The sequence below is a fragment of the Cibotium barometz genome, chromosome 21, assembly GCF_041138505.1.
Source record: "Cibotium barometz isolate CiBa-2024 chromosome 21, ASM4113850v1, whole genome shotgun sequence".
NCBI lineage: Eukaryota > Viridiplantae > Streptophyta > Polypodiopsida > Cyatheales > Cibotiaceae > Cibotium > Cibotium barometz.
This window is the reverse complement of record NC_141066.1, coordinates 38525306-38549358: the sequence shown is the minus strand read 5'-3', so window position 1 is coordinate 38549358 and position 24053 is coordinate 38525306. Positions and strand designations below refer to the sequence as shown.

The 24053-nt window shown below is 44.0% G+C and overlaps 1 protein-coding gene across 1 annotated transcript in view; it reads right to left on the bottom strand.

Moving 5' to 3' along the window:
- Positions 1-1436: 1436 nt before the first annotated feature.
- Positions 1437-24053, bottom strand: part of LOC147627163 (uncharacterized) — a 45495-nt gene continuing 22878 nt past the window's right edge. The window contains exons 3-5 of the mRNA XM_086815789.1: positions 10283-10346; positions 9942-10143; positions 1437-1707 (exon numbers count right to left, since the gene is read on the bottom strand). Of these exons, the coding sequence (XP_086671915.1) occupies positions 1652-1707; positions 9942-10143; positions 10283-10346 (322 nt within the window). The 3' untranslated portion in view covers positions 1437-1651. The remainder of the gene's footprint in view (positions 1708-9941; positions 10144-10282; positions 10347-24053) is intronic.

Sequence of the window (24053 nt, the reverse complement as noted above, 5' to 3'; positions counted from 1 at the left end):
AAAATCCCCGAAGCCGAGCGAAGTTACACTAAAACCCTACAAATCACCTACGCAAACTTTGTTTAATTGGTTGCTTCCGACATTGATCCGCACAAATCCATTCGATTAAGACAACAGAGGGTTGCGCCTTTGAGGTGAGATGAAGTCAATGGTTGGGTGTGTAAGGAGAGATTAAGGCTACAATGACTGTGGAGAGTGAGGGAGAGACCTAAAAGGCAAAAAATGGTTTTAAAAAAAGAGATTAACTACTAATCATGATTAGTTTAAATGATAAGCTAAAGCTAATCAAACTGAAGGAGAGTGAAGTAGATGATATACAGAGCATAAACATTGAGAATCATGGCTTTGATACCATGTTAGCAAACCACAAGTCTTCAATGATGGAGATGTGGAAAATGAAACCTCTCCATGATTGAGGAGTGTGAAGAAGAGATAAGAGGAAGCTTGATCCACAAGTACAATACCCTTTTAGAGACACCAAGCCCTATCATTTGACTCCAACTAAGAGGTGGTTTCACACCAAGAGTGTTCACACTAAGTTGGCTATAGACCTAATGAACGAGATGCCCATATCCCCAATGTCACATGGTATTTTGGTGTATTATTTCAACAGAAGAGGCTTCCAAAAAAGAGACTGCTTTGTAGTTGACAATGAATGTGCTTTCAAAGGCCTCCATGAGCCAAAGCCACTCTACAAAATATCTCTCCTCTTTTGTAAAAGCCTCACTAGAGTAAGTTGGTGAAACCAAAGCCAAAAAAGAGCTCGATAAATCCAAACATGTATAGGCTAATGTAGTGAAACTAAAGCATAGTAGAACTTCACAAATCCACATGTCGTAAGTGACGGATAATTACTGGAGTATTGGAAGAAGCAAACAATCATCCATCATCATTAGAGTGAGCAAAGGTTCAAAGGATGAAAGGTTATTTGTAAACGAATCAAGGTTTTATGCTAGTTACAAAGTGGATGCCAAGGGTGGTTGCCTTTTTTCTTATAGTCGAGATGATTTAGTGGAGAGAATAGGGGACATTTGAACAATTCTCTAGCTACTCAACACTCGAGTTTCTTCATCCCTAGTGGCTTGTACTCGAAGCATATTTAAGGCCACCAATCTATGAATAAAGTACTCTTGCTTTTGCTAATCACTTGTTGCATTGGATTTAATCGTTTCTCATTAGTTTCACTCTTATTGCCATGCTTAACCACCATATCTAATCATCATCTCTACCCACCCTAAGCTCTCCTAAATCAAAACCGGTAATGAAGTTCTCTTTTACCTCTTGAGCTGTATAAATACGGGAGTTCAGCTACTATGAAATCAAAATTTGAGGACCATTTCATTAGCAATTTGTTGCAGCTTCACAAATGGCATGCATGCATGCAGCCAAGACCCAAAGTCAATAGCCATCTACATGACAACCTAAACCGGATAAGCTTTCTGAACATTGAAAGATCATTAGTGCATCAAATGTATGACAAATCAGTAAGGTCAAATCAAATAAAGATTAATATCAGGTTCCATACTCAAGAGTCTGGCACACTCAAGAATCTGGCATGTGTAAAAATTTGGGTTGCATACGACCCCAAAGAGCACAATGAAAATCATCCAAATGCTTTCTCTAATCAGAACATATGTATACATGCCATGAATCATTTGCTTGGACGGAATGGGCAAATAAATGATGTAGTCTTTCCTGGCTTTAAACCTACAACAATTCACAAAAGATTATAACTGTAGAAAACCAAGAAATTATTGCAGTACATAAAAAGAGAATACATTTAGAATACCAAAGCTTGCCTTGAGATAAGAAATTGATGCAAAATTTTCTTAAGTGTCCTCATGAAGATTTATCATCAAGACTTAAATTAGAATTGATATAAGATAAAGGATATAAACTTAATTGACCTTAGTGTTAAAAAAGAGTTAATAATTGTTTAGATACTTCAATCCAGCCCAGTGAAATGTGTCTAAGATCAATTTAAAATACTGAAATCAGACAGCATTCAAATTTATCAATTTCTTAATTGACTTTGCTATTTCTCTTATTTTCTATTGGCCCAAAAATTCTCTCTAATTTTATTATTTCTCAATAGGAATTAAAAATTAATCATCCCAAGGATTTAAATTAAACCTTAGGCTATGTTTTACTCTATGCAGTAAATGCATAATATAGAAAGAATAGGGGGAGTTTTGGATTTTAATTTCTCTTGGTTTCCCATGAGAATTGGCCTAACTAAAGGGAGATGAACCCAAATGTGCATCTAAATGGACACTAAAATGCACTTAAAATTGTACAAATTAAGGTCTATATAGGGACCCAAATATACTAATTTTGAAATAACGAATTTTTCCTATGTTCTCTAGATGATTATAGACCAAAGGAACCAAAGAAATCGTAGGGTTAGAACCTCTTGGACCAAATTAGGGCCTAGCTAAAATTATTTAAAAAAGTTGAACTTTGTAATTGTATGCACTTGAGTCGATGTTAAAGAAGTCGGACTTGATCACTGCAAGGACTGGTATCCTTACTCCATGTAATGAAGAATTGGATTGAGTAAAAGGAGACAAAATCTAAGGAAGATTAAGAGTATGCATAATGACGGAAAGGAGAAGAATATGCATTCTCTCTATCTTCCAAGTTGTCTTAACCCGAATAAGGACCTTTAGAATACCAAACCTTGCCTTGAGATAAGAAATTGATGCGAAATTTTATTAAGTGTCCTCGAGAAGATTTATCACCATACCGTAACAGAATCTTGTTATAAGACTAAGGATATGATCTTAATTGATCTTAGTCTTAAAAAGAGTTAATAATTGTTTAGATACTTTAATCCAGACCCCATGCAATATGTCTAGGTTAGGACCGATCTAAAACACTGAGAAAAAGAGTTTACAATATCTCAATAGTAGAACTTGGATGACTTATGGCCTTAGAGAAGAAATTAAAGTTAGCAAAGATTCTAAGTTGGATATGACCCCTTAGAGACCTAGCATTAATGGCTATAAGAAGAAAGGGCTTGGAATCCAAAGGCTTATTCAAGAAAAAGGAACTTAGCATCATTCGGAGTTGCGACAATCACAGCAGAGAACGTCTCATCAAACTTGCGATGATTTACCTGGTCACGATTTGCATGTATGATAAGTGGATTGTAAGGATCATGTCTTACTTGTTTGGACATTATATTCATTGCTTGTTTTCTTGTGGAACGCCTCTGAAGGATCCGCACAAGTGAGAGATTTGTCGTGGGGATGTCATCTCGGTGGTGAATCACGCCACGAAGATAGTCCTCCAAGATCTTGACCCATCTCGACCGGACATAGGTGTGCTCTAAGCGTGATAAATGTGAGGGACACAGGTGGCTCCCATGGCACTAGGTAGGATGCCTGGAGACTATTCTAAGTGATGCTCTCATATGAGCTCTGTAAGTGGTGGGCCGGAGTTCACGACTGCACGATCTGGGTGTGAGACATATAGGCTCCTCACTGGACAGCATAGGGGTCCCGAAGTATTCAAACCCAGTGGTGCATACCTTCCTCGTATGAGGATCATTGTTATGTTATGGAGAGATACTAGATATTATGGATATTGACAATGTTATGTATCTCGCATTTTAAGACATGTTATGTTATGTTGTTAATTCAATAAAGGATTGTTTTTCTATGGGGTCCGTGTGTGAACTCTGTTTTCATGCCTTATTAAGTGAGTGCGTAATGAATAAGGAAACATCAATTACAGGTGTGTGATTTCACACCGGCTCCACAAATCCAGTGGTGGGTGGCTAACCCATGGGACTGGATGGGGTTAGGCTGAGCCTTTCAAGTTGGTCAAAGTTGAAATGGTTCATATGGCAGTGGATCCGATCCTAGTTTTGACTCCAATGCCTCCTGCAGATCTTCCCTCACCACGAATAGAACTGGTTCTTTTTCGAATCTTCTCTCGAGTTTTGTGAAGTTGGTATCGAGAATAGGGGTTGCTCTTGTAGTTGGGACTGTTGGAGGTTCATTCTCCATTTGCGCTTGGCAAGCTTCAACCAACTCTTGGACGCATTCCAACCTGCTCTTCTCCTCTAGGGGACTTGGGTATTATGTCAACTTCTTTGGCAGGTTGGTTAGGTCAATAACAACTTCATGTGGCTCAATGGCAGACTGTAGAATCATCTCCTCGGAGGAGGAGGATAATGATATATTAGAGACAGCATCATCGCCTCAGCCACTTTGGACCATCAATTGCACATCCCCCCTTCCCAATCTTTCTAGTTCTCCATCTACGGGTCTTTAGAGTGACTCACAAATGTTCTTGAACTCTCATGGGCCTTTGAGCTACTCATGTTTTCTGAAATTCCTTCAGGTGATAAGACCCGAGCTTGTCTCTAAACCCTTTGTGGTCAAGAGGTTGGAGCCTCTCGAGCTGCATGGGTAATTGCACTCTCCTTCTGCTTTGCATTCATGTTACCATGTTGAGAGGGACAGCGTGAATGTACTTACTGACACTCAGTAAGTTAAAACTTGCCAACGGTTCTGGTTCCTGGGTTGCGCCAAACAAGAATGCTTGTACATGCGGTCTATGCCACAACCTGTGCAAAGCAGGAGCAAATCGGGATTGGGTTTGGGAAGTGCTAGCCATGCCTTCCCTTATTGGACACTCATCACAGGGTCATCCAAGGCTTGCTGCTCCTAAGTGTCGCTCCAATGCTAGATGATTTTAGGTCGAAACTTGGGTTGGATATTCCAAAATCTCTTGCTCCTGATAATGGGAGTCTTCCCGTTGCAATTGTGGTCATAAGAGGAATTGCTCCAACCCCTCGCACATTTACATATTGTATTTTCCACTCTAGTGATACCTATTTGAGTCACAACACTATGGTGTTTGATGATTCCAGTGAGAGCGAAGACAAATTTACCACATGATAAGGAGTCCTTGACTTGGAACTCGGAAAATTTGAACCTTGCATGGAAGATGAGCCCATCATCGAGACTCACATTTCAGACTCCCCGACCACTTCTCAGAAAAGTTTTTCTTCTCGATTCAGAGACTTCATCCTAGAGAGGTCGTCCGCAGTACCATCGAAATTCAAGAACCTGGCACATCCGGAATGTCCATAGTACCCACGCACATCCAAGAACCTGGCACATCCGGGATATCCATAGTACCACCCATGGACCCTCCAGCAGTAGAGCCTATTCCACTTACAGGCATGAATGCATTAGGAAGGTGCTTGTGATTTAGCGCCGTTTCATGCACTCTCCTCAAAGAGCAAGTTAATCCTTACAACTTCCCAAAGCGCAGTTTCATTAACGACGAGCAGTCGGTTGAACGCCGACAAGACTGAATTTCACTCACTCGCTCACAGGCTCTGGAATTTGGGTTTCGCAAAGGTTACTTGAGAACACCTTGCAAATTTTTTTCCCTTTTTGGTTTTTATTATTTTTTAATCTTTTTGTTATTTTTATGCTTTTTAATAGAGTAAGAACTTGTGTGCGCGCGCGCGCGCGCGCGCGTGTGTGTGTGTGTGTGTGTGTGTGTGTGTGTGTGTGTGTGAGAGAGAGAGAGAGAGAGAGAGAGAGAGAGAGAGAGAGAGAGAGAGAGAGAGAATGGAGACCACAAAGTGAGTGAAAGAATAACAACATTATTGAAATGTAAGTAACAACATTACCGGATAACCAGTAACACGTTTGGTGAAATTGGTAGAAATGGAGAATAACGTGACATCGGTGAGTCAATGACTGAAGTTACTCGAGAAGCAGAAGAAGTGGCGAGTAATGCAAAATTGGTGAATACCGGAAATGGGGCACAGCCCATATGAGCATTCGATACTATAGGTGCTTCTGGGCCCCGGCTACTTTGCTTTTGATAGTGGAGTGTTGGTGAGTAGCGTTGGTACTGGGTAGTAATGAGTTATCAAAAAGTGGGCAACACAAAATTGAAAAAGTCGGTAACGTGTTATCAAAAAGTGAGTAACAACATTATCAAAAGTCAGTAATGCATTATTGGAAGTGAGTAATACAAAATTGAAAAAGTTAGTAACACATCATTAAAAGGGAGAACTCTTGAGCCTTGCACAAGGAGAAGAAAGAGGAGAAATGCAAGGATCCATGCTAGGGTTTGGTGATAGCCGGCAAGCAGGTGCAAACCCCTCGATGTGAGGAAGCTAGGGGCTTCAAACCTTTCCCCTAACACGTCACTCAAGTAGTGACCCCTTGAATGGGTGAGGAAGGATCTATGAAAATCTCAGCGTCTATCTCAATACCTATGTACTAGTGATTCCATGAATGGGTTAGGAGCAAAGAGGGAAGGAGTTACGGAAAGTTCAACCTCTACCTCAGTGCCTGTGTGCATGTAAAGAGAGAGAGAGAGAGAGAGAAGATGGAGAGGGAGAGAAGTAAGCATGCAAGCCATCACCACAAGAGGTCAAGGACTCAAATTATGATAGTGGGATTGTCCCATTTTTCATTTTTAAAAATGATTATATACATGGTCTCATATTTACAAGTGCCCAACCACCCAAGGGGGGGAGGGGGAGGGGTGCGTGCGGGAGAGGAAGCTAGTTAAACTAATATCTAGGCTTCAAGGGTGCAATGGTGAGCTATGAAGGCTTAATGGCAAAAGATGGCTAAGGCATTTCCTAAAAACAGAGAAGAGAGAGAGAGAGAGAGAGAGAGAGAGAAACAATGCTAAAAAAAAGAGAGAGACTGCAGGACTTTATTATGTGACGTATATTACTTCAATCAAGTATACTACTTTTATAGGCTTAGAGTCTCTCCTTTATGACATCATTGCTTAGGTCAGTATAGGTATAATATCTAGATATTTTAGCGAACCACTCTAAGAGTGGGTATACACACACATACACATGTAGCCCTTTTAGAGGTTGTTCACACGCTTTTATGCTTTTGTACTTGAATAAGGCTTGTTCTCTTTTTTTTCCGAGAAAAAGATCCTTCCATTAGTTAACAGAAAACAGCCACGAAGGGCTAAGTACAATCATGAAGGGCTAAGTACAAACTCACCTCCATGAGCAGGGTGAGGATCAAGAACTCAAGGGGAGGAGAAAGATACTCTTCTCCTCTGGCTAGCCGCTCTATGAGGAGAAGGCTATCTCATACAGGGAGAGGGGGAGAGAATAACCACACAAGTGACCTGTAGTGCCAAGTGGGCTCATCTCCTCTAGGAAAGGGCCAGGCCGCCAGAGCCTCAAAAAGGCTTCCCGCTGCTTTCGCGTGCGGTCAGAGCCACCCTGTAACTTCCCCCACTTTCCACGAAGGGTATGAATGATAGCAAGACAAATTCTCTTGATGGCCTCCCTACGCGAAGTGTGGGTATCTTCGATGGCTTCTCTGCATCTAGCTCGCCAGATGTGCCAAGCTGCTATGCTGCTACACAGATCTCCCAACCTTGGCCCGGGCGAGCCTCCCATCACTGCCAACCCACAAGAAGTTCCAGATCAAACGTTGTACCTGCCCAATGCATGCTCAGAAGAAGGCCCAACAAGAAGTAATGTACCACATGGTGGCAAGGACTTGGTTCGCCACCACCACTCAGTCTAGGGACAACCTCGCAGAACTCCAGTACAAAAGCTTCTTCCAAATGCTCAGAAGAAGAGGGGTGAGCTGCTGCTCCGGGTAGATATCGATGCCCACCTGGCATCCAAGATAGCGGACTGGAGTGCCCCTCTAGATATACTAAAAAGCCTCAACTGGACGCCAAGTCGGGGTGGGTGTGGAGCCTACCCAAAAACCACAAGACTTGTGCCAGTTGATATGCGCTCCTGACGCGCGACAAAAGATCTTAATCACCTCCGTGAATCTCTGGAGATTCCCCAAATCTCCGGATAAGTATGTTGCTATGTCATCTGCAAACTCTAGTCCAGCAACTCCTCCTAAGTACGGATGGAGAGCGGAATCCCTGGAGCCCCATCTCCTGAGCTGAGAGAAACTTGCTCATGGCCTTGGCAACCAATAGAAAGAGGTATGGTGCCAATGGTGGACAGCCCTGCCGGACCGAGCGAGAAAGGGGAAATCTGTGACCTCGGCTCCCTGAATTCCACTGGGATCTCATGGAACGCCCTTGTTTGGAAACCCTAATTTTACAGGGTTGTAAGGGATTAGACATTGGCATTGGAAACTCTACTCTGGCATGGCGCCTGTAGTCATAATCTCATTGAAGGCTGCGTTCCATGAGATCCCAGTGGCCACATGAGGCAGATCTCACCTAGGGAGCGGGAGGCTCAGCCAAGGTCTTTGCCCCCTGATCAGCCCAGTGAGCTGAGCAATCAACTCAGCTCAGCCCGCCAGCTGGCGGCTCTATCACAAGCTCCATTAATTCAGACAGCGGAATGGTGGAGCAAAAGCGGTACTTGCTGGGACACAGACAAAAGGAACAAGGATGGCAATGCCAATGAGACGACAAGCGAGCAGTAGGCAGGTCCTCGTCACAGTCAACAGTGGCTCTGCTACCAATTGAAGGGTGCAATGGTAAGCTATGGAGGTTTGAAGGTAAACATGGCTATGGCATTTGATGAACAAAGAGAAGGGAGAGAAAGTTAGAGTTAGAGAGAGAAAGACAATGCTCAAAAATGAGATAGACTGCACGACTCAATGATGTGACTTGTATTACTTCAATCAAGTACATTGCTTTTATAGGCTTAGAGCCTCTCCTGTATGACATTATTGCTTAGTTCATTACAGGTATAATATCTAGATATTTTAAACAAGTGTAGCCCAAGCATGGACAGGCTGCTGCACCAACCCTACACCCAATCACTGCCCCAGTCACCATCTTAAGCCTCCTGACTGTCCCAACAATCAGCGATTTAGGTTTCTTTCAGTAAGAACAAATTGCCCAGCTTTCCTTCTCTGTCAGGGACCTCCTCCCTTCCACCTAAACTTGCCCGAGGCATCTGAAAGCACAAGCTCAGATCTCTATGGTAGCCCCTGGTGGAGATTCCTAGATGCAGACTGAAAATCCGTTGACTAAGAGACTTCCTCGACAATCTCACCATTCTTCGAAAGCGTTGGCCATGAGGTCTGGCTCGATACCCAGCTGAACCACTTGAGGAAAACAAAAGAAACAAGAATCTAGCTCACCATAAAACCATAGAGCCCCTAGAGATCTAGAGGCATTTAGAGGCATAACTCACATGCAGTAAGGCCTATCATCCCATATCACTAGGACACGCCTTGAGGGTGTCGCAAGAAGTAGTCCTTCGAGTCCAGGATGGATTGATCAGTCCCTGTAACTATGCCTTGAACTACTGCTACAACCACCCAATAACCACCAAAAGCTACATTTAGCCTAATAGGGGTGTAACAGAGGGCTTGCCTTTAATGAGCCTAGAGATGATCATAATCTGCAACTTCTCAATCCTAGCTCAATCCTTCAACCAAGGCCAGGTCCCCCAAAAAGGTGCCCCATAATAGCTTGTGGAGTCCAGCAAAAAAATTTGAAAATAGTCTCTCTCCAACCATGCAAGAGAATCACAGCCCTTGCTAAGGAGACCCACATCATTTGGGATGCAACTCCAACTAGTTCTAAAACAGGCCTCTAGTACACCCATTGCTATTGAAGCCCTTCTAGTGGAGAGGAAATGTAAAGTCCTTCCCTGAATCGTGACCGCCTGATCCCGGGCCCCCTAACCCTGTTGGATTAGATCCCTAATCCGTAGATTAGTGTCCACATACATAATAGGAAATCAGCTGGACACTGCTATAATGGACTGAAAAAAGGAATCTGTCCATGAAGAAAACAAACCCCTCCAGATCTCTCAAATAAATCATCTACCTCACCAATACATATAATGAGTCACAGATAATGGACACCCTAATTAGCTCCAATACTTAATGTAAATTAGAAAAGCGAAGCTAGTTTGACGACTATACTGCAAACAAACCAAAATAGTAAATAGATAACAAGATGATCCAGATAAAGCAAAGACAACTTACACTCATTCGTACACTGATTGCTACAAGACTCCACCACCTTGCCGGTGTCTTTTGAATCAAGCACATAGCCTGTTTCTTTTGTTACTTCTGCCAGATGCCGTGAAATGGCTTGTGTGCAAGCACTCTTACAAGAAGGGAGACAAGTCTCTTCCCTAGTTTGCCCCTCGCTCTTTGAACAAAGAGGTTCACCAATGATCACTACCTGATGAAGACATGTAAATGTGTGTGTGTGTGTGTGTGTGTGTGTGTGTGAGAGAGAGAGAGAGAGAGAGAGAAATTCAACACAAAAGGCCATGGTTACAACAGGCCTTGCAACATATGACTTGAAAAAATTCATCTACCTTCAAACCGGCTGGAATCCCCTGTAGCTCAGGGGTCTCCTCAGCAGCATCCAAAGCATTTACACTGCACACATGGTCTGTTGAAAAAGTAAGCAATCATATCCCACCAATGTGCATGCCAGAAAATGCCACTAGAAATTTCTGGAATCATTGTGACACCACATACATTCACATTCGGGGTAATTCTTATACTCCAGAGTAAACCACTTTTATACATACAGTAGGGGTTTCTTTGTGCCTAAAATGTGCACAGGGGGTACATCCTCTAAAGCACAACACCCCAACATAGCAACACACATACATGATAAACCAAGTTAGCAAAAACTACACAAGAAAGAGAAACTTAAATCAAAGAAAACCTAATGAAACCCTCTTGTATTAAAAAGCCATATCTTCATGAGATATTCAACACACACACGTCTATCACTGACTTCTTTAACCCCCAGCAGAGAGCCTCGGGTAACACACAGCCTGTACGGATCAGAAAAAAGCTGGAAGAAGACCTGAGAAAATGGCAAGAAAAAGCTACAGCTAGAGTACAAACAAAGATGATCCTTTCATGGCCTTGGTTTTCCCAAGGTTCACTGTAAGCCCCCTCTGTGTGCAAAAAGTCATCGAGTGCATGGAGATGGTGCTGTAGTCTCATCCGCGACTCAGAGACCACAATAATATCATCTGCATATGGCATAACGTGGACTGTGGTACCTGAGATGTCTACCCCGTCCCCACCACCATGACCAATGAAGTCAGCCACCTCATCGATGTATAGCCCAAATAGTGTAGGAGAGAGTGGGCATCCTTGCTTCACACCTTTGGTGCTAGCAATAACATCAGATAGCCCCCCGGGGCATCGTATGCGCCCGAGGACCTACTCATATAAAGCATAGATGCCCCAAACCATCTCTGATGGGATCCCCAATGACTGTAGGCGCTGGAAGAGTCTCTCTCGTGGCACCGTGTCAAATGCTTTGTGGAAATCCACAAAGCAGCAGTATAATCTCTTCTCCCGTGCCCTAGCTTGGTCAATCAGACATCTCAGAGTGAATATATGCTCAATAGTGCAGAAAGCTCGTCGAAATCCAGCTTGCCTTGGTGCTCGCAGTCCCTCCTCTGCATATGAGCTCAACTTTGCCTCGAGCACTGCGCCATAAAGTTTGGCCAATGTATGACCAATCATGATAGTCCTATAGTTGCTGGGGTCTAGCATGTCTCCCGCTTTGTGGAGAGGCACGATGGTGTGCATAGTTCACTCAGCTCTGCTGGTAGGCCCTCCACTAGTGCCCTATTAAAGAGGTAAGCAACAAAGGGTCCCACTGTGTCAGCTGCATAAATAAGATGCTCACTCTGTATACCTATGTGGTCAGCCAATCTCCCATGCTGTAACCGGCGGATAGCTCTCTCTACCATTGAGGCAGTAAAGAAAGTAGAGGTGGTAGGGCAGGATTCCTGTGGCTGTGGTATGGGCGGCTGCTGAGGGATATGGTAGAGGCCTTTGCATATGTGTGCCATGTGTGTGGATCCTTAATCGGGGTACGAGGGCGAGGCTCTCTCATCCTGCCCCATGCAGTGGCTGCATCTCTGCTCATGAGTAGGTGGTATATATCCCAGTACTGTAACACGCGGAAGCTCTGGGGGTCTTCTTTCAGCCCTAAACACTCCTGGAAACCATCTGATGCAAAACGCAGATATAGAGAGAGAGTAGAGAGAGAGATGTGCTGGAAATTCAGTATATTCATATGGTACAAAAAGGTACCCTAATCTACAGCCATAGGCTGCCTTACATAAAAGGTGGTAACACACCAAAATCCTCTACTATTGGGACCCACTCCCTAGTGGAGTGAATGATCTCAACTATGGGCACACGTTGCCTTTTATAGGGTTATTGAGCAATATAGAAACTGGCCGACTGGTGGACTTATCTTTGCTCATCATGCGTCAACCGCCGCCTTGTCCTCTGGAGCGCCTGCAGTCGCCTAGTCTCCTGAAGTGCAGCCGCCGCCTCCCGATCAGGTTCAGCTGACAAACACTTGCAGCCGACTCCCTCTTCCTGCCATGCTCCAAATCCAATACCACCAAACAGCACTCCTTGCTCCACTTCTGGTTCTTCAAAGTCTTTATCTAGCTGCCTCTTCTGGATCAGCGTTTGAAGATTGTCCATGGCATTGATCATGCACATGACATTCCCTGTGTGGGAGAAGGAGAATAATTAGGGTTAGGTTAAGAGTTCATGTGTGGGAGACATACACAGAGAAGCACAAGGGAGAGAGAGAGAGAGAGAGTTGTGGGGATAAGTCAACTCATGAGGCATGAGTGTGTGACTCCCCTATCACACATGTATATTGCACTAGTACACATAGTGCACTTAGTACATTAAAAGTACTAAGTGTACTATGTACTATAACTTATGGGCTTGTACACACTATAAGGGTGGGCATTATGCCTTTACCCCAACAACCTCCCACTTAAAGGCAAAGTGCCCTTAAGTAAAGAAAAAGAAAAATCAGCATGTACATGATAATATACAAGGCCATATCAAGGCTGAAACTGGCCTCATCCAATGCCCATCAAGTGTCTGCAATGAGCAAACCGCTCCGGAGGCAAACTCTTTGTCAACAGATCAGCCGGGTTGTCATCCGTATGAATCTTAACAAGCTGAATTTGCTTGTTCTCTATCACCTCTCTGATGAAGTGATACTTCACATCCACATGCTTCGTCTTTGCATGAAAGACAGGGTTCTTTGCCAACTGGATGGCACTCTGACTGTCACAATGCAACAATGGAATATCCCCTGTATATCCCAAATCAACCACTAACCGAGATAGCCATAATGCCTCCTTGCAAGCCTCTGTGGCTGCAATATACTCGGCCTCTGTAGTAGATAAGGCTGTGCACTTCTGCATCCTGGATATCCATGACACAGCACCTCCTGTGAATGTAAACACATAACCGGTAGTAGACTTCCGGTTATCTGGATGACCGGCATAATCCGAATCCGTGTAACCATGCACTAATGCATCCTGTTTGCCAAAACATATGCACATATCCTGTGTGCCCTTCAGGTATCTCATGACACCTTTCACTGCTTCCCAATGCTTCTTGCCAGGGTTGGCCATGTATCTAGAAACCACTCCCACTGCAAATGCAATGTCCGGCCTAGTAGCAACCATGGCATACATGAGACTGCCACAAGCTGAAGCATACGGAATCTTGGCCATATCAGCCCTGTCTCTATCTGACTGTGGGCTGTCCATAGCACTGAGTTTTACATATGGAGGCAAAGGAGTACTAGTCTTCTTCCCCCCGTCCATATTGAACCTCTGCAAAATTTTGCCAATATGTTCCTTCTGAGACAAATACAACACATGCTGATTTCTGTCCCGAAGTATCCGCATACCCAAAATGTGATTTGCATCACCCAAATCTTTCATATCAAAGGTTTGATGCAGCCTCTGCTTCAAGGCATCCATCTCTTTACGAGATTTCCCGGCAATCAACATATCATCAACATACAAAATGAGAATCAATAGACTGCCATCCAAAGCTTTCTTGGTGTACAAGCAGTGATCTATGTCACTTCTCCTGAATTTCTGTGATTTCATGAATGTATCAAATTTATGATACCATTCTCTTGGTGCCTGTTTGAGCCCATAAAGACTCTTTTTCAGCTTGCATACAAGCTTCTCCTTTCCACTCACTGCATAACCCTCTGGCTGCTGCATATATATCTCCTCATGGAGATCACCGTGAAGAAAAGCAGTCTTCACATCCATCTGAATCAAGTCTAGATCGTCATGCGCAACCAAAGCTAACACAGCTCTAAGTGTGGTCATTTTGACCACTGGAGAGAAGATCTCCTCAAAGTCCACACCATATTCTTGCTTGAAGCCCTTAGCCACTAACCTGGCTTTGTATCTTGGCTTTGCATCTGGTGCAACTTTGAGCCTGTATACCCACTTGCATGGCAAAACCTTCTTGCCTGCAGGCAAATGCACCAACTTCCAAGTTCCATTTTTATGCAGAGAATCCATCTCTGACTTCATGGCACGCTCCCATAGAGCTTTGTCTGCCCTCTGTAAAGCCTCCTTGTAACATGAGGGCTCCCCACAGTCAGTGAGCATCAAGTAGTCAACCCCTGGAACAAACCTGTCAGGGGCTCTGGAGGGTCTAGTGGACCTCCGTACCCAATGACCATCATTTGCAGGTTGCTGTCCAGCCTGCATATCACCCATTGGTGGCTCCTGTTCCATGCCATAAGGCTGAAAAATCATGCCCGGTATCTCCTCTAACTGTGGTATATCCATAGCCATATCTGGCTGTCCATTTGGACCATTTTCAGCACCATTTAAGGGCTGGTTTTCCTGCTGTAATGGCTGATTTACAGCCCTTTGTTGTTGTCCATGATGTCCATCATCATCAAAGATGACTCTGCCAGGCTCCTGTTGCCTTGCAGGCTCCTTATACATGCATGTTTCATCAAAAATGACATCATTGCTGCGTATGATCTTACTATTCACGGGATCCCAAAGTCTATACCCCATTTCACCTCTGTCACCATATCCTAGGAATATGCATTTGTGAGACTTAGGATCAAGTTTGGTGCGCATTTCCCTGCGTATGTGCACGTACGCAACGCAACCAAACACTCTCAAGTGCTTGTATGACGGAGGCTTCCCTGTCCATACTTCTTCTGGCACTTTCCCACCAAGCCTCGTGTTAGGTGACCTGTTTATAAGGTGAACGGCTGTCGTAACAGCTTCAGCCCAAAAACCATGAGGTAATGCAACATGTGACAACATAGAACGGACCTTCTCCTGAATGGTCTTGTTCATCCTCTCTGCTGTCCCGTTTTGTGGAGGATCATAAGGAGTAGAGAGCTCCCTCTTGATGCCTTTAGCATCACAAAAGTCCTGAAACTGTTTGGACATGTACTCTCCACCATTGTCGGAACGCAAAGCCTTTAGTGTTTTGCCAGTTTGATTCTCAACAAGAGCAACAAACTTCTGAAACACTGAGAATGTATCACTCTTCAAACGAAGAGGATAAACCCACACCTTGCGTGTGGCATCATCAATAAAAGACACAAAGTATTTTGCCCCTCCCAAAGAAAGCTGAGGCATCTCACATACATCTGTATGCACAAGCTCTAACTGAGCATCTTTCTGTCCAAGAGCTTTCTTGTGGGGGCATTGTAGTTGCCTACCATATATACAATGCTCACAAAACTGAAAACTTGAAAACTTTAGAGAAGGCAAGTAACCCAAACGAGACAATTGCTCCATTCCTTTGACACTCATGTGTCCCAACTGTTGGGTATTATGCTGTGTATGCACCCAGAGGAGTGCTAGTGATCATCAGTAGGTTACTGGGGCACTTTTTACTTCAGTTAGTGGAGGTTTTTTCCCCCAGTTTAGTTCAATTTCATTTATATGCAGTTTATAAGTGTTTTGGTCCACCCGGCACATTTATGGCCGGACATGTGAACACTTATCCTTTAGGGGTCACTATCATGTGGCTTGTACTTGATTTTTCTATCATTGAAGCATACAGCAGTCGTGTTCACCTCTTTTCCTTGTTTTCCACGCTTGCTTGAACCTGTGTAAACCCTAACCCTAACCCTGTTTGTCTTCAATTGGTATCAGAGCCATTGTAGCTCTGCTCAGCACTACCCGTACACTTGCTGCATCTGCCCGTACAGAAAACGTACATTCAGTCTGCGCTGCCTGCATCGCCTTCAGAAGCTGTACCAGCCCGTACAGTCAAGCGAAGCCACCACCACCTGTGCGCCGTCAGATAACCTCTACGCTTGCTGCCCGTAACTGGTCGCCTTCAGTCGGGTACTGCAAGTCGTCGCCTACAACCACTGTAGAGCGCCGCCTTCAGCCCGTGTACCTGTGCGCCACCTACAAGACGCCGCCTGCAGCCCCAGTCAGCGCTATTCAGCGTACGTGTACCAGCCACCGTAAGCGCCGACTGTCACCTGCCTGCGCCAACTGTACAAGACAGCGCCGACTGTCACCTGCGCAGCCATACGCCTTCAGCGCCGACTGTACCTGCACAGCTTGGTCGACTTTGTCAGTACCGTACTGTGGTCGCCCTGCCCCGTACAGTCCTCTGTACACGTCTGCTCACAGTATACCGTACCTGACCAGTACCTGTCAATACTCGACTGTTTCTGTACCCGTACTGTACCAACCTGCAGAGTACCTTTTTTCACTGTTCAGTACAAGTACAACCGCCGTACTTCAACTATACCTGCAGTCTGCTCCGTACAGTAAACTGTACCTGCACAGTATAACAGTCAAGTCATCCACACTGTGGTAAGCATTACAAATTTTGAATATTGGGCATTTTTATTTTCTCTGTGAAAATATACAGGCACAACAGGCAGATTTTCTAGCAAGAAAATATACAGATTTTTTGCACAGTTTGGGTGCAGCAAATTTGGGCATTTTTGGGGCAATTTGGCATTGTGTACGCCATTTGCTGCTCTACTCAGTCATTGGTGCATTGAGCTGCACATTCAGAGGATTGAGAGTGCAGGCAGATTTGGGTGAACTGTATTCAGTGGAGTACAATTGTTATCAGGGTTTTTGCCATTGGGTTTTTTGGTAAACAGGTACAACATTGTGCGTAAAGCATAATGGCAAATCAACAGCAAAGTGATGTATTCACATATTTGTCTAAGGAAGACAAATTGGATGGCACGAACTACTCCTTGTGGAGTTTTATGCTGAAAAATGTGCTTGTGGCAAAAGGTCTTTGGGATTTTGTTAGTGGTGATGAACCACGTCCAGGTCCTTGGCTCCAGAGACTCCTCCCCAAGGGGGTGCTCGTGGACGAGGACAACAGGTACAGGCTCCAGGACAGCCATTGCCTGTTCAGAGAACAAATGCTCAAAAGACATGGGATGCCAGGGATGCACAAGCTTTGTCACTCATTGCATTGTCAGTTCAGAGGTCCATTATACCTCATATTCGTTCAGCTGGCTCTTCACAGAATGCATGGGTGACTTTGGAGCAGTTGTATGCTGCTCGTAATGAGGCTAGGATCTCATTTTTGAAAAGAGAGCTTGAAAATCAGAAAATGAATGAAGGAGATGATATGTCTAGCCACTTAAACAAGCTGCAGGATTTGAGAGAGCAACTCATCAATGTGGATGAGATTATTCCTGAGACACAGCTTGTGTCCACCATCTTGCACTCTTTGCCAAGATCTTACTTGGCTTTCCATACCTCTTTGAACCTCAGCATGAGGAATGCTGTTGAACCCCTCAAGTATCAAGAACTTGTTGCTCTCTTACTACAAGAGGAGCAAATGAGGAAGAATATGAATATGAACACAAATGCTGAACAAGCATTTACTACAGGTCAAAAGGGGAAAGGGAAATCTCAGCCAAAGAGTGCAAATCAAAATTCCGGCGATGGTGGTTCTTCACAGGATACCAAGAAAGGTGATGGACAGCCCAAGAAGAAAGGAAAATGTCATTACTGTAAGAAGCCAGGTCACTACATCACGGAATGTAGGAAGAGGATTGCCAAAGAGAAGGCAAAGGAAGCTGGGATGTCTGTTAATGATGCTCCTAAAGCTCCTCCAGAGACTGCTTCTTTTGTTGAGGACAGGGATTACTGTTTTTTTACATGCAGCTATGATGCCTCTTGGTCTTCACAGGCACTCAGTTTGACAGAGCATGCATGTACTTGGTATTTTGATAGTGGTGCCTCAAAGCATATCACATCTCGCAAGGATTTGTTTAGTCATGTTGGCCCTGCCCCTGTTGGCAAAACTGTTCAGTGTGCCAACAATGCTTCATATCCAGTTTGTGGCATTGGGGAGATTCAGCTTACAGCCATTGATGGCTCCATTCTCCGCCTTACAGATGCCTTATATGTACCAGGGATAAAGAAGAATTTGTTGTCCATTTCTTCTTTAGCACATTGTGGAATGCAGGTCTACTTTGATGATGATAAATGCATGGTCAGAGACAAAGCAAATGCCTTGACCTTGATGCTTACTGGTACATTATGTCATGGACTTTATGAGTTGGATGCATTTCAGCCAGTGGATCAGTCTGCTTATCATGCATTCACTCTTACTCCAGCTATGGTTGATGCGGAGTTATGGCATGCTCGCATGGGGCATGTAAATTTTGGTAGTCTTATGCTTATGCAGCGACATAATATGTTTACAGATCTACCTCTCATGGAGAAGCCTCCAGATCACATTTGTGAAGGATGTATTTTGGGAAAAATGCACAGGTTTTCCTTCCCACGTGATCAGGCTCTAAGAGCAACTGCAAAGTTGCAACTTATACACAGTGATCTTTGTGGTCCCATGCAGACGAAGTCATTAGGTGGTTGCTTTTATTTTGCAACATTTATTGATGACTTCTCTCGTATATGCTGGGTCTATCCTTTGACACAGAAATCATAGGTATATGATGCATTTTTGGCCTTTGTAGCACTTGCTGAGACAGAGTCAGGATGCAAGGTGAAGACTCTCCGTTCTGACCGAGGGGGGGAATATATGTCACATGTGCTGAATTCCTTTCTTGGGAGTAGAGGTATAAAACATCAGTATACTACTCCTTACACTCCACAGCAGAATGGGGTTGCAGAAAGGAAAAATCGGTCACTCATGGAGATGGCCAGATGTATTCTAAAGGCAAAAAGACTACCACATATCTTTTGGGTGGAAGCAGTAATGTGTGCTTGTCATATTTTGAATCGATGTCCCACAAAGGCATTGGTTTCTATTACTCCTTTTGAGGCTTGGCATGGCCGCAAGCCTTCTGTATCGCATTTTCGTATCTTTGGGTGTCTTGCATATGCACACATACCCAAAGAGTTAAGGAGGAAGCTTGATGATAAAGCCACAAGATGCATTTTTGTTGGGTATAGCCGTGAGAGCAAGGGCTACAGGTTATATGACCCACTATCCAGGAAGATATTCATCAGTCGGGATGTGATTTTTGATGAAAAATCAGAATTATCCATGGCTGGTTATGAAGCAAATCAAGCTGAAAATGATGTGTTTGAAGGTCTACTACCCATGGAGTTTCATTCCACAGTTGGTGATCCAACTCATGAGGGTACTGGACAGCCAGCAAATGATGTAGGTGGTGCAGAAATTCAGCAGCGAAATGAGCCAGAAGCTGAACCAAATATGGGACAGCAGGCACCACAGGTTAGACATATACCTAGATGGTATTTGAGGACATTACAGGACAGCCATTTAGAGGGTCCTCTTGTTGGTCGTACTCGTAGGGAGACAAGGACCAATGAGCATGCACACATCATGGATTTGAATCTGGTTATGGCAGCCAGTTTACAGGATGATGATGAGCCTGATTCATTTGTGGATGCACGAGATAATGTGCATTGGAACAAAGCCATGCAGGATGAGATTGATTCTATTAAAAAGAATCAAACATGGGATTTGGTTGATCTGCCCAAAGGCAAGAAAGCCATTGGTACTAAATGGGTCTATAAGTTGCAAAGACATGCAGATGGATCCATTGACAGGTACAAAGCCCGTCTAGTTGCAAAGGGCTATGCACAGAAGAAGGGCATTGATTATGAGGAGACATTTGCTCCTACATCCCGTATGTTGACACTTAGGTGTGTCATTGCATTGGCTGCACATCGTGGTTGGGTTGTTCACCAGTTGGACATAAAGACTGCATTCCTACATGGGGACCTCGAGGAGGAAGTTTATGTATTTCAGCCCATGGGATTTGCAGAACATGGTCATGAGGGGAAAGTATGCAAGCTGAAAAAGGCCTTGTATGGTTTGAAACAAGCTCCACGAGCTTGGTATGCAAAAATAGATGCTTTTCTACTCACTCAGGGATTTGTGAACAGTCCATCAAAGACCACTTTGTATGTGAAGAAAGAAGAGACAGATCTGCTGGTCATCAGTCTTTATGTGGATGATCTCTTGCTCATGGGATCAAATGATGACAAAATTACAGATTTTAAGGAGATACTGCAACAGACATTTGACATGTCTGACTTGGGCCTTGTACATTACTATTTGGGCATACAGTTTGTGCAGGATAACAGAGGCATTGGGTTGTTGCAATCACGTTATGTTGCTAAACTTCTGGAGAAGTTTAAATTTCAGGATTGCAAGCCTATTAGTACTCCTATGGAGCCTGGGATGAAACTGTCACTACAAGATGACAGTGTTTCCTTTGATGCCACTACATATGCTCAGGCTGTTGGGTGCCTTATTTACTTGTGTAATACAAGGCCAGATATTCAGTATGCAGTCTCTCAGTTGAGCAGATTCATGCACAGCCCACGGTTGTCACATTGGCAAGCTGTGAAGCGTGTATTCCGTTTGCAGGGTACCTCGACTCTTGGTTTGCTTTACCCTGAGGGGGGTGACATGCAGTTACACGCTTACAATGATTCAGATTGGGCTGGTGATTTTGATACCAGACATTCCACTAGTGGGAATTGTTTCTTCCTTGGCGCTTCATGCATTTCTTGGCTAAGCAAGAAACAGACCACAGTGGCCACTTCGTCTTGTGAGGCAGAGTACAGAGCAGCCTACACTACTACTGTTGAGTGTGTTTGGCTGCGTCGTCTTATGACTGATATGGATATTTCAGTGGAGGAGCCTACACCTATCTATACTGATAGTCAGAGTGCCATTGCTGTGGCCAGGAATCCTGTGTTTCATGCTCGCACGAAACACATTGAGATTCACTATCATTTTGTTCGGGAGAGACTCCAGGCAGGAGATATCAGTCTGATCTACTGTCCTACAGATCAGAATGTGGCAGACATCTTCACCAAGGCATTACCACGTCCGAAATTTGAAGCATTCCGCAATGCTTTGAATTTGTTTCCTTTTGGTGGATGATGTACAGTGATCACATATCACTCCAGGGGGGTTTGTTGGGTATTATGCTGTGTATGCACCCAGAGGAGTGCTAGTGATCATCAGTAGGTTACTGGGGCACTTTTTACTTCAGTTAGTGGAGGTTTTTTCCCCCAGTTTAGTTCAGTTTCACTTATATGCAGTTTATAAGTGTTTTGGTCCACCCGGCACATTTATGGCCGGACATGTGAACACTTATCCTTTAGGGGTCACTATCATGTGGCTTGTACTTGATTTTTCTATCATTGAAGCATACAGCAGTCGTGTTCACCTCTTTTCCTTGTTTTCCATGCTTGCTTGAACCTGTGTAAACCCTAACCCTAACCCTATTTGTCTTCACCAACCGGCTATGCCACATAGAAATTTCCGGCAGCTCGGTTGCATTTACATTAGCATGGTGACAAACACCTGCATGCATGAAATAAAGAGTGTCCACCTTAGAGCCTCTGGCAACAACCAGTGAGCCCTTACTAATTTTCCACTTTCCACTACCAAATGTGGTAACATAATCAGCATCATCAAGCTGTCCAGTAGAAAGCAGATTCTTCTTGATCTCAGGCACATGCCTGACATCATGGAGCATAAGCTGTGAGCCATCTGAAAATACAAGCCTCACATCACCTCTGCCAAGAATCTTGCATGCATGGTTATCACCCAAATAAACCACTCCTTCATTGCCAGCAGTATACCTGACAAACAAGTCTCTGCAACCTGTGACATGAAAGGAGGCACCTGAATCAATGATCCATGAGTGCATACCATGACCACCTGTAAGAAGTGAATGGGCATCAAGTGAAGACGTAAGTAAAGAGGACCTCATCCTCACTGCCACCTGCATGTGACACATTGATTTCTTCAATCTTGACTCCACTTTTGCCCTTTGGCTTTACATCTTTGGCTTCATCCTTCTCTTTGTCTTTGCCTTTTCCCTTTTCTTTTTGATCATTTTTCCATTTGTAGCATTGCTTTTTAATGTGTCCCTTCTTGCCACAATAATGGCATTCCAAATCCTTTTTGGAGCGAGACTTGCTCCTTCCCCTTTCTTGGCTTTTCCCCCTTTGCTGGGATCTCCCACGTGCATTCATTGCATTGGACTTTCCAACAGAGTTGTTTTTCCTGTTCATCTCTTCTTGAAGAAGAGCACCCTCAACATCTGCATATGACAGCATAGCATTCGAATTGCTAGTGGCTGTCCTGAATGTGTCCCAACTCTATGGCAAAGTGCATAACAGAAAAGTGGCTTTGAACTCATCGTCCATTGCCAACTTTTGATTAATGACCTGGCTGACAATACCATTAAACTCATTTAGATGGGCTGTCATAGACGCCCCTTCCTTCATCTGAAGACCTATGAGTTTCTTCAACCAATACACTTTGCTTGAGGCACTTTGTTGGGCATACAAGTCCTGCAATCTCTGCCACATTCCCCAAGCTGTCTTCTCTTCACGAATGCTGAAAAGTAATGAGTCTGACACAGACAACATGATAGTAGATCTTGCCAGCTCATCCATATCTTCCCACTCTTCAGCAGTAAGAGAAGCGGGCATTACACCCCTTTCTTTGATAGGCTTGTGCTGCTTTTTCTGGAGCAACACATTGTAGCACTGGGTTTGCCAAATATCATAATTATGCGAGCCTTCAAGCTTCTTGATGTGAAGCAATGAAGAGCTCTCTCCTGTGGTTGCCATAGCAAAATGCAACCTGTAAATGCCTGACTCCCTGCAAAATGTGCAAACACTGCACCAAAAGCACACAAAGTGCTCACAGTTGTTCTCCCAAGCTTTATCTCCCACTGCGGAAGCAAGAATGCAACTTTTCTCCCACTTTATGTGATGAAATCAACAAAATCTGGTTGCTGCAGATTTTGGACAGCACCTTAAATGTGCTCGTTTGCCCTTCCAAAGTACTGTACAGCAGTACCAAGTGCTCACCAATGATGTACCAAACCTGTACCGGCAAGTACAGCAGCTGAAATTGAACCTTTTGGTCACTCAAAACAGTGTACAGCCATGCCAAAACTTGCACAAAGCTGTGCCAAATCTGTACCAGCAGGTACAATAGCAATAAATGCTCTCCTGGCTGTCCAAATGAGTGAAAATCAGACTTTTACAGTCCTGTACACTGCATACAACAGTTCCGAACAGAAATTGGGCAAAAGCCCCTTGACTGCAAGCTGATTTTTGAGGATTCAAGGCATAAATGTCTTGCCTGCTGCTTTGCCAAGCTCAACAAGCATACAAACTTGAAAAGCCCCTTGAATTAAGATCAATTTCTGATCATACATGGTACATTGACGCACATGAAGGCATCCAGAGTGTTCACGATGCTTCCCCCTGGCCACATATACATCAAATACATGAAAGCCCCTTGTTTTACAGGCACATTGAGTGCTTGTAAGGAATCAACACATTATCCACAGCATCAAATGCGATTGCCTGCATGCAAATCAACCAAATCGGCACAAAAGCCCCTTGATTTGCACTACAATTTGCTGCAATTTTGCCCAAATGTGCGATTTTTCACATCATACAGCATGTATGAGTGCTTAATTGCACAATTACATCAAAAGCCCCAAATTTCGACATTCAATTTCCTGCAAATTGATCCTGATTGTGACCAATTTCCTGCAAATTGATCCTGATTGTGACCAATGTCACCCAATTTTGCCAATTTCGCTCAAAATTGAGCAATTCGGCACCTGTACCTGCTCAATTGCAAATAATGGACATAAAAATTCCCGAAATTGAAGCAAAATACCTCTGAAAAAAAATTCTGTTTGCAGGAAAGAGTTGATGAATTTGGTGCTGCTGCTGCTGAGAGAGCTTATGGCTGCTCGTGCTATCTGCAGTGGGGCATCGACTGACAGCTGGCGATGGCTTACTG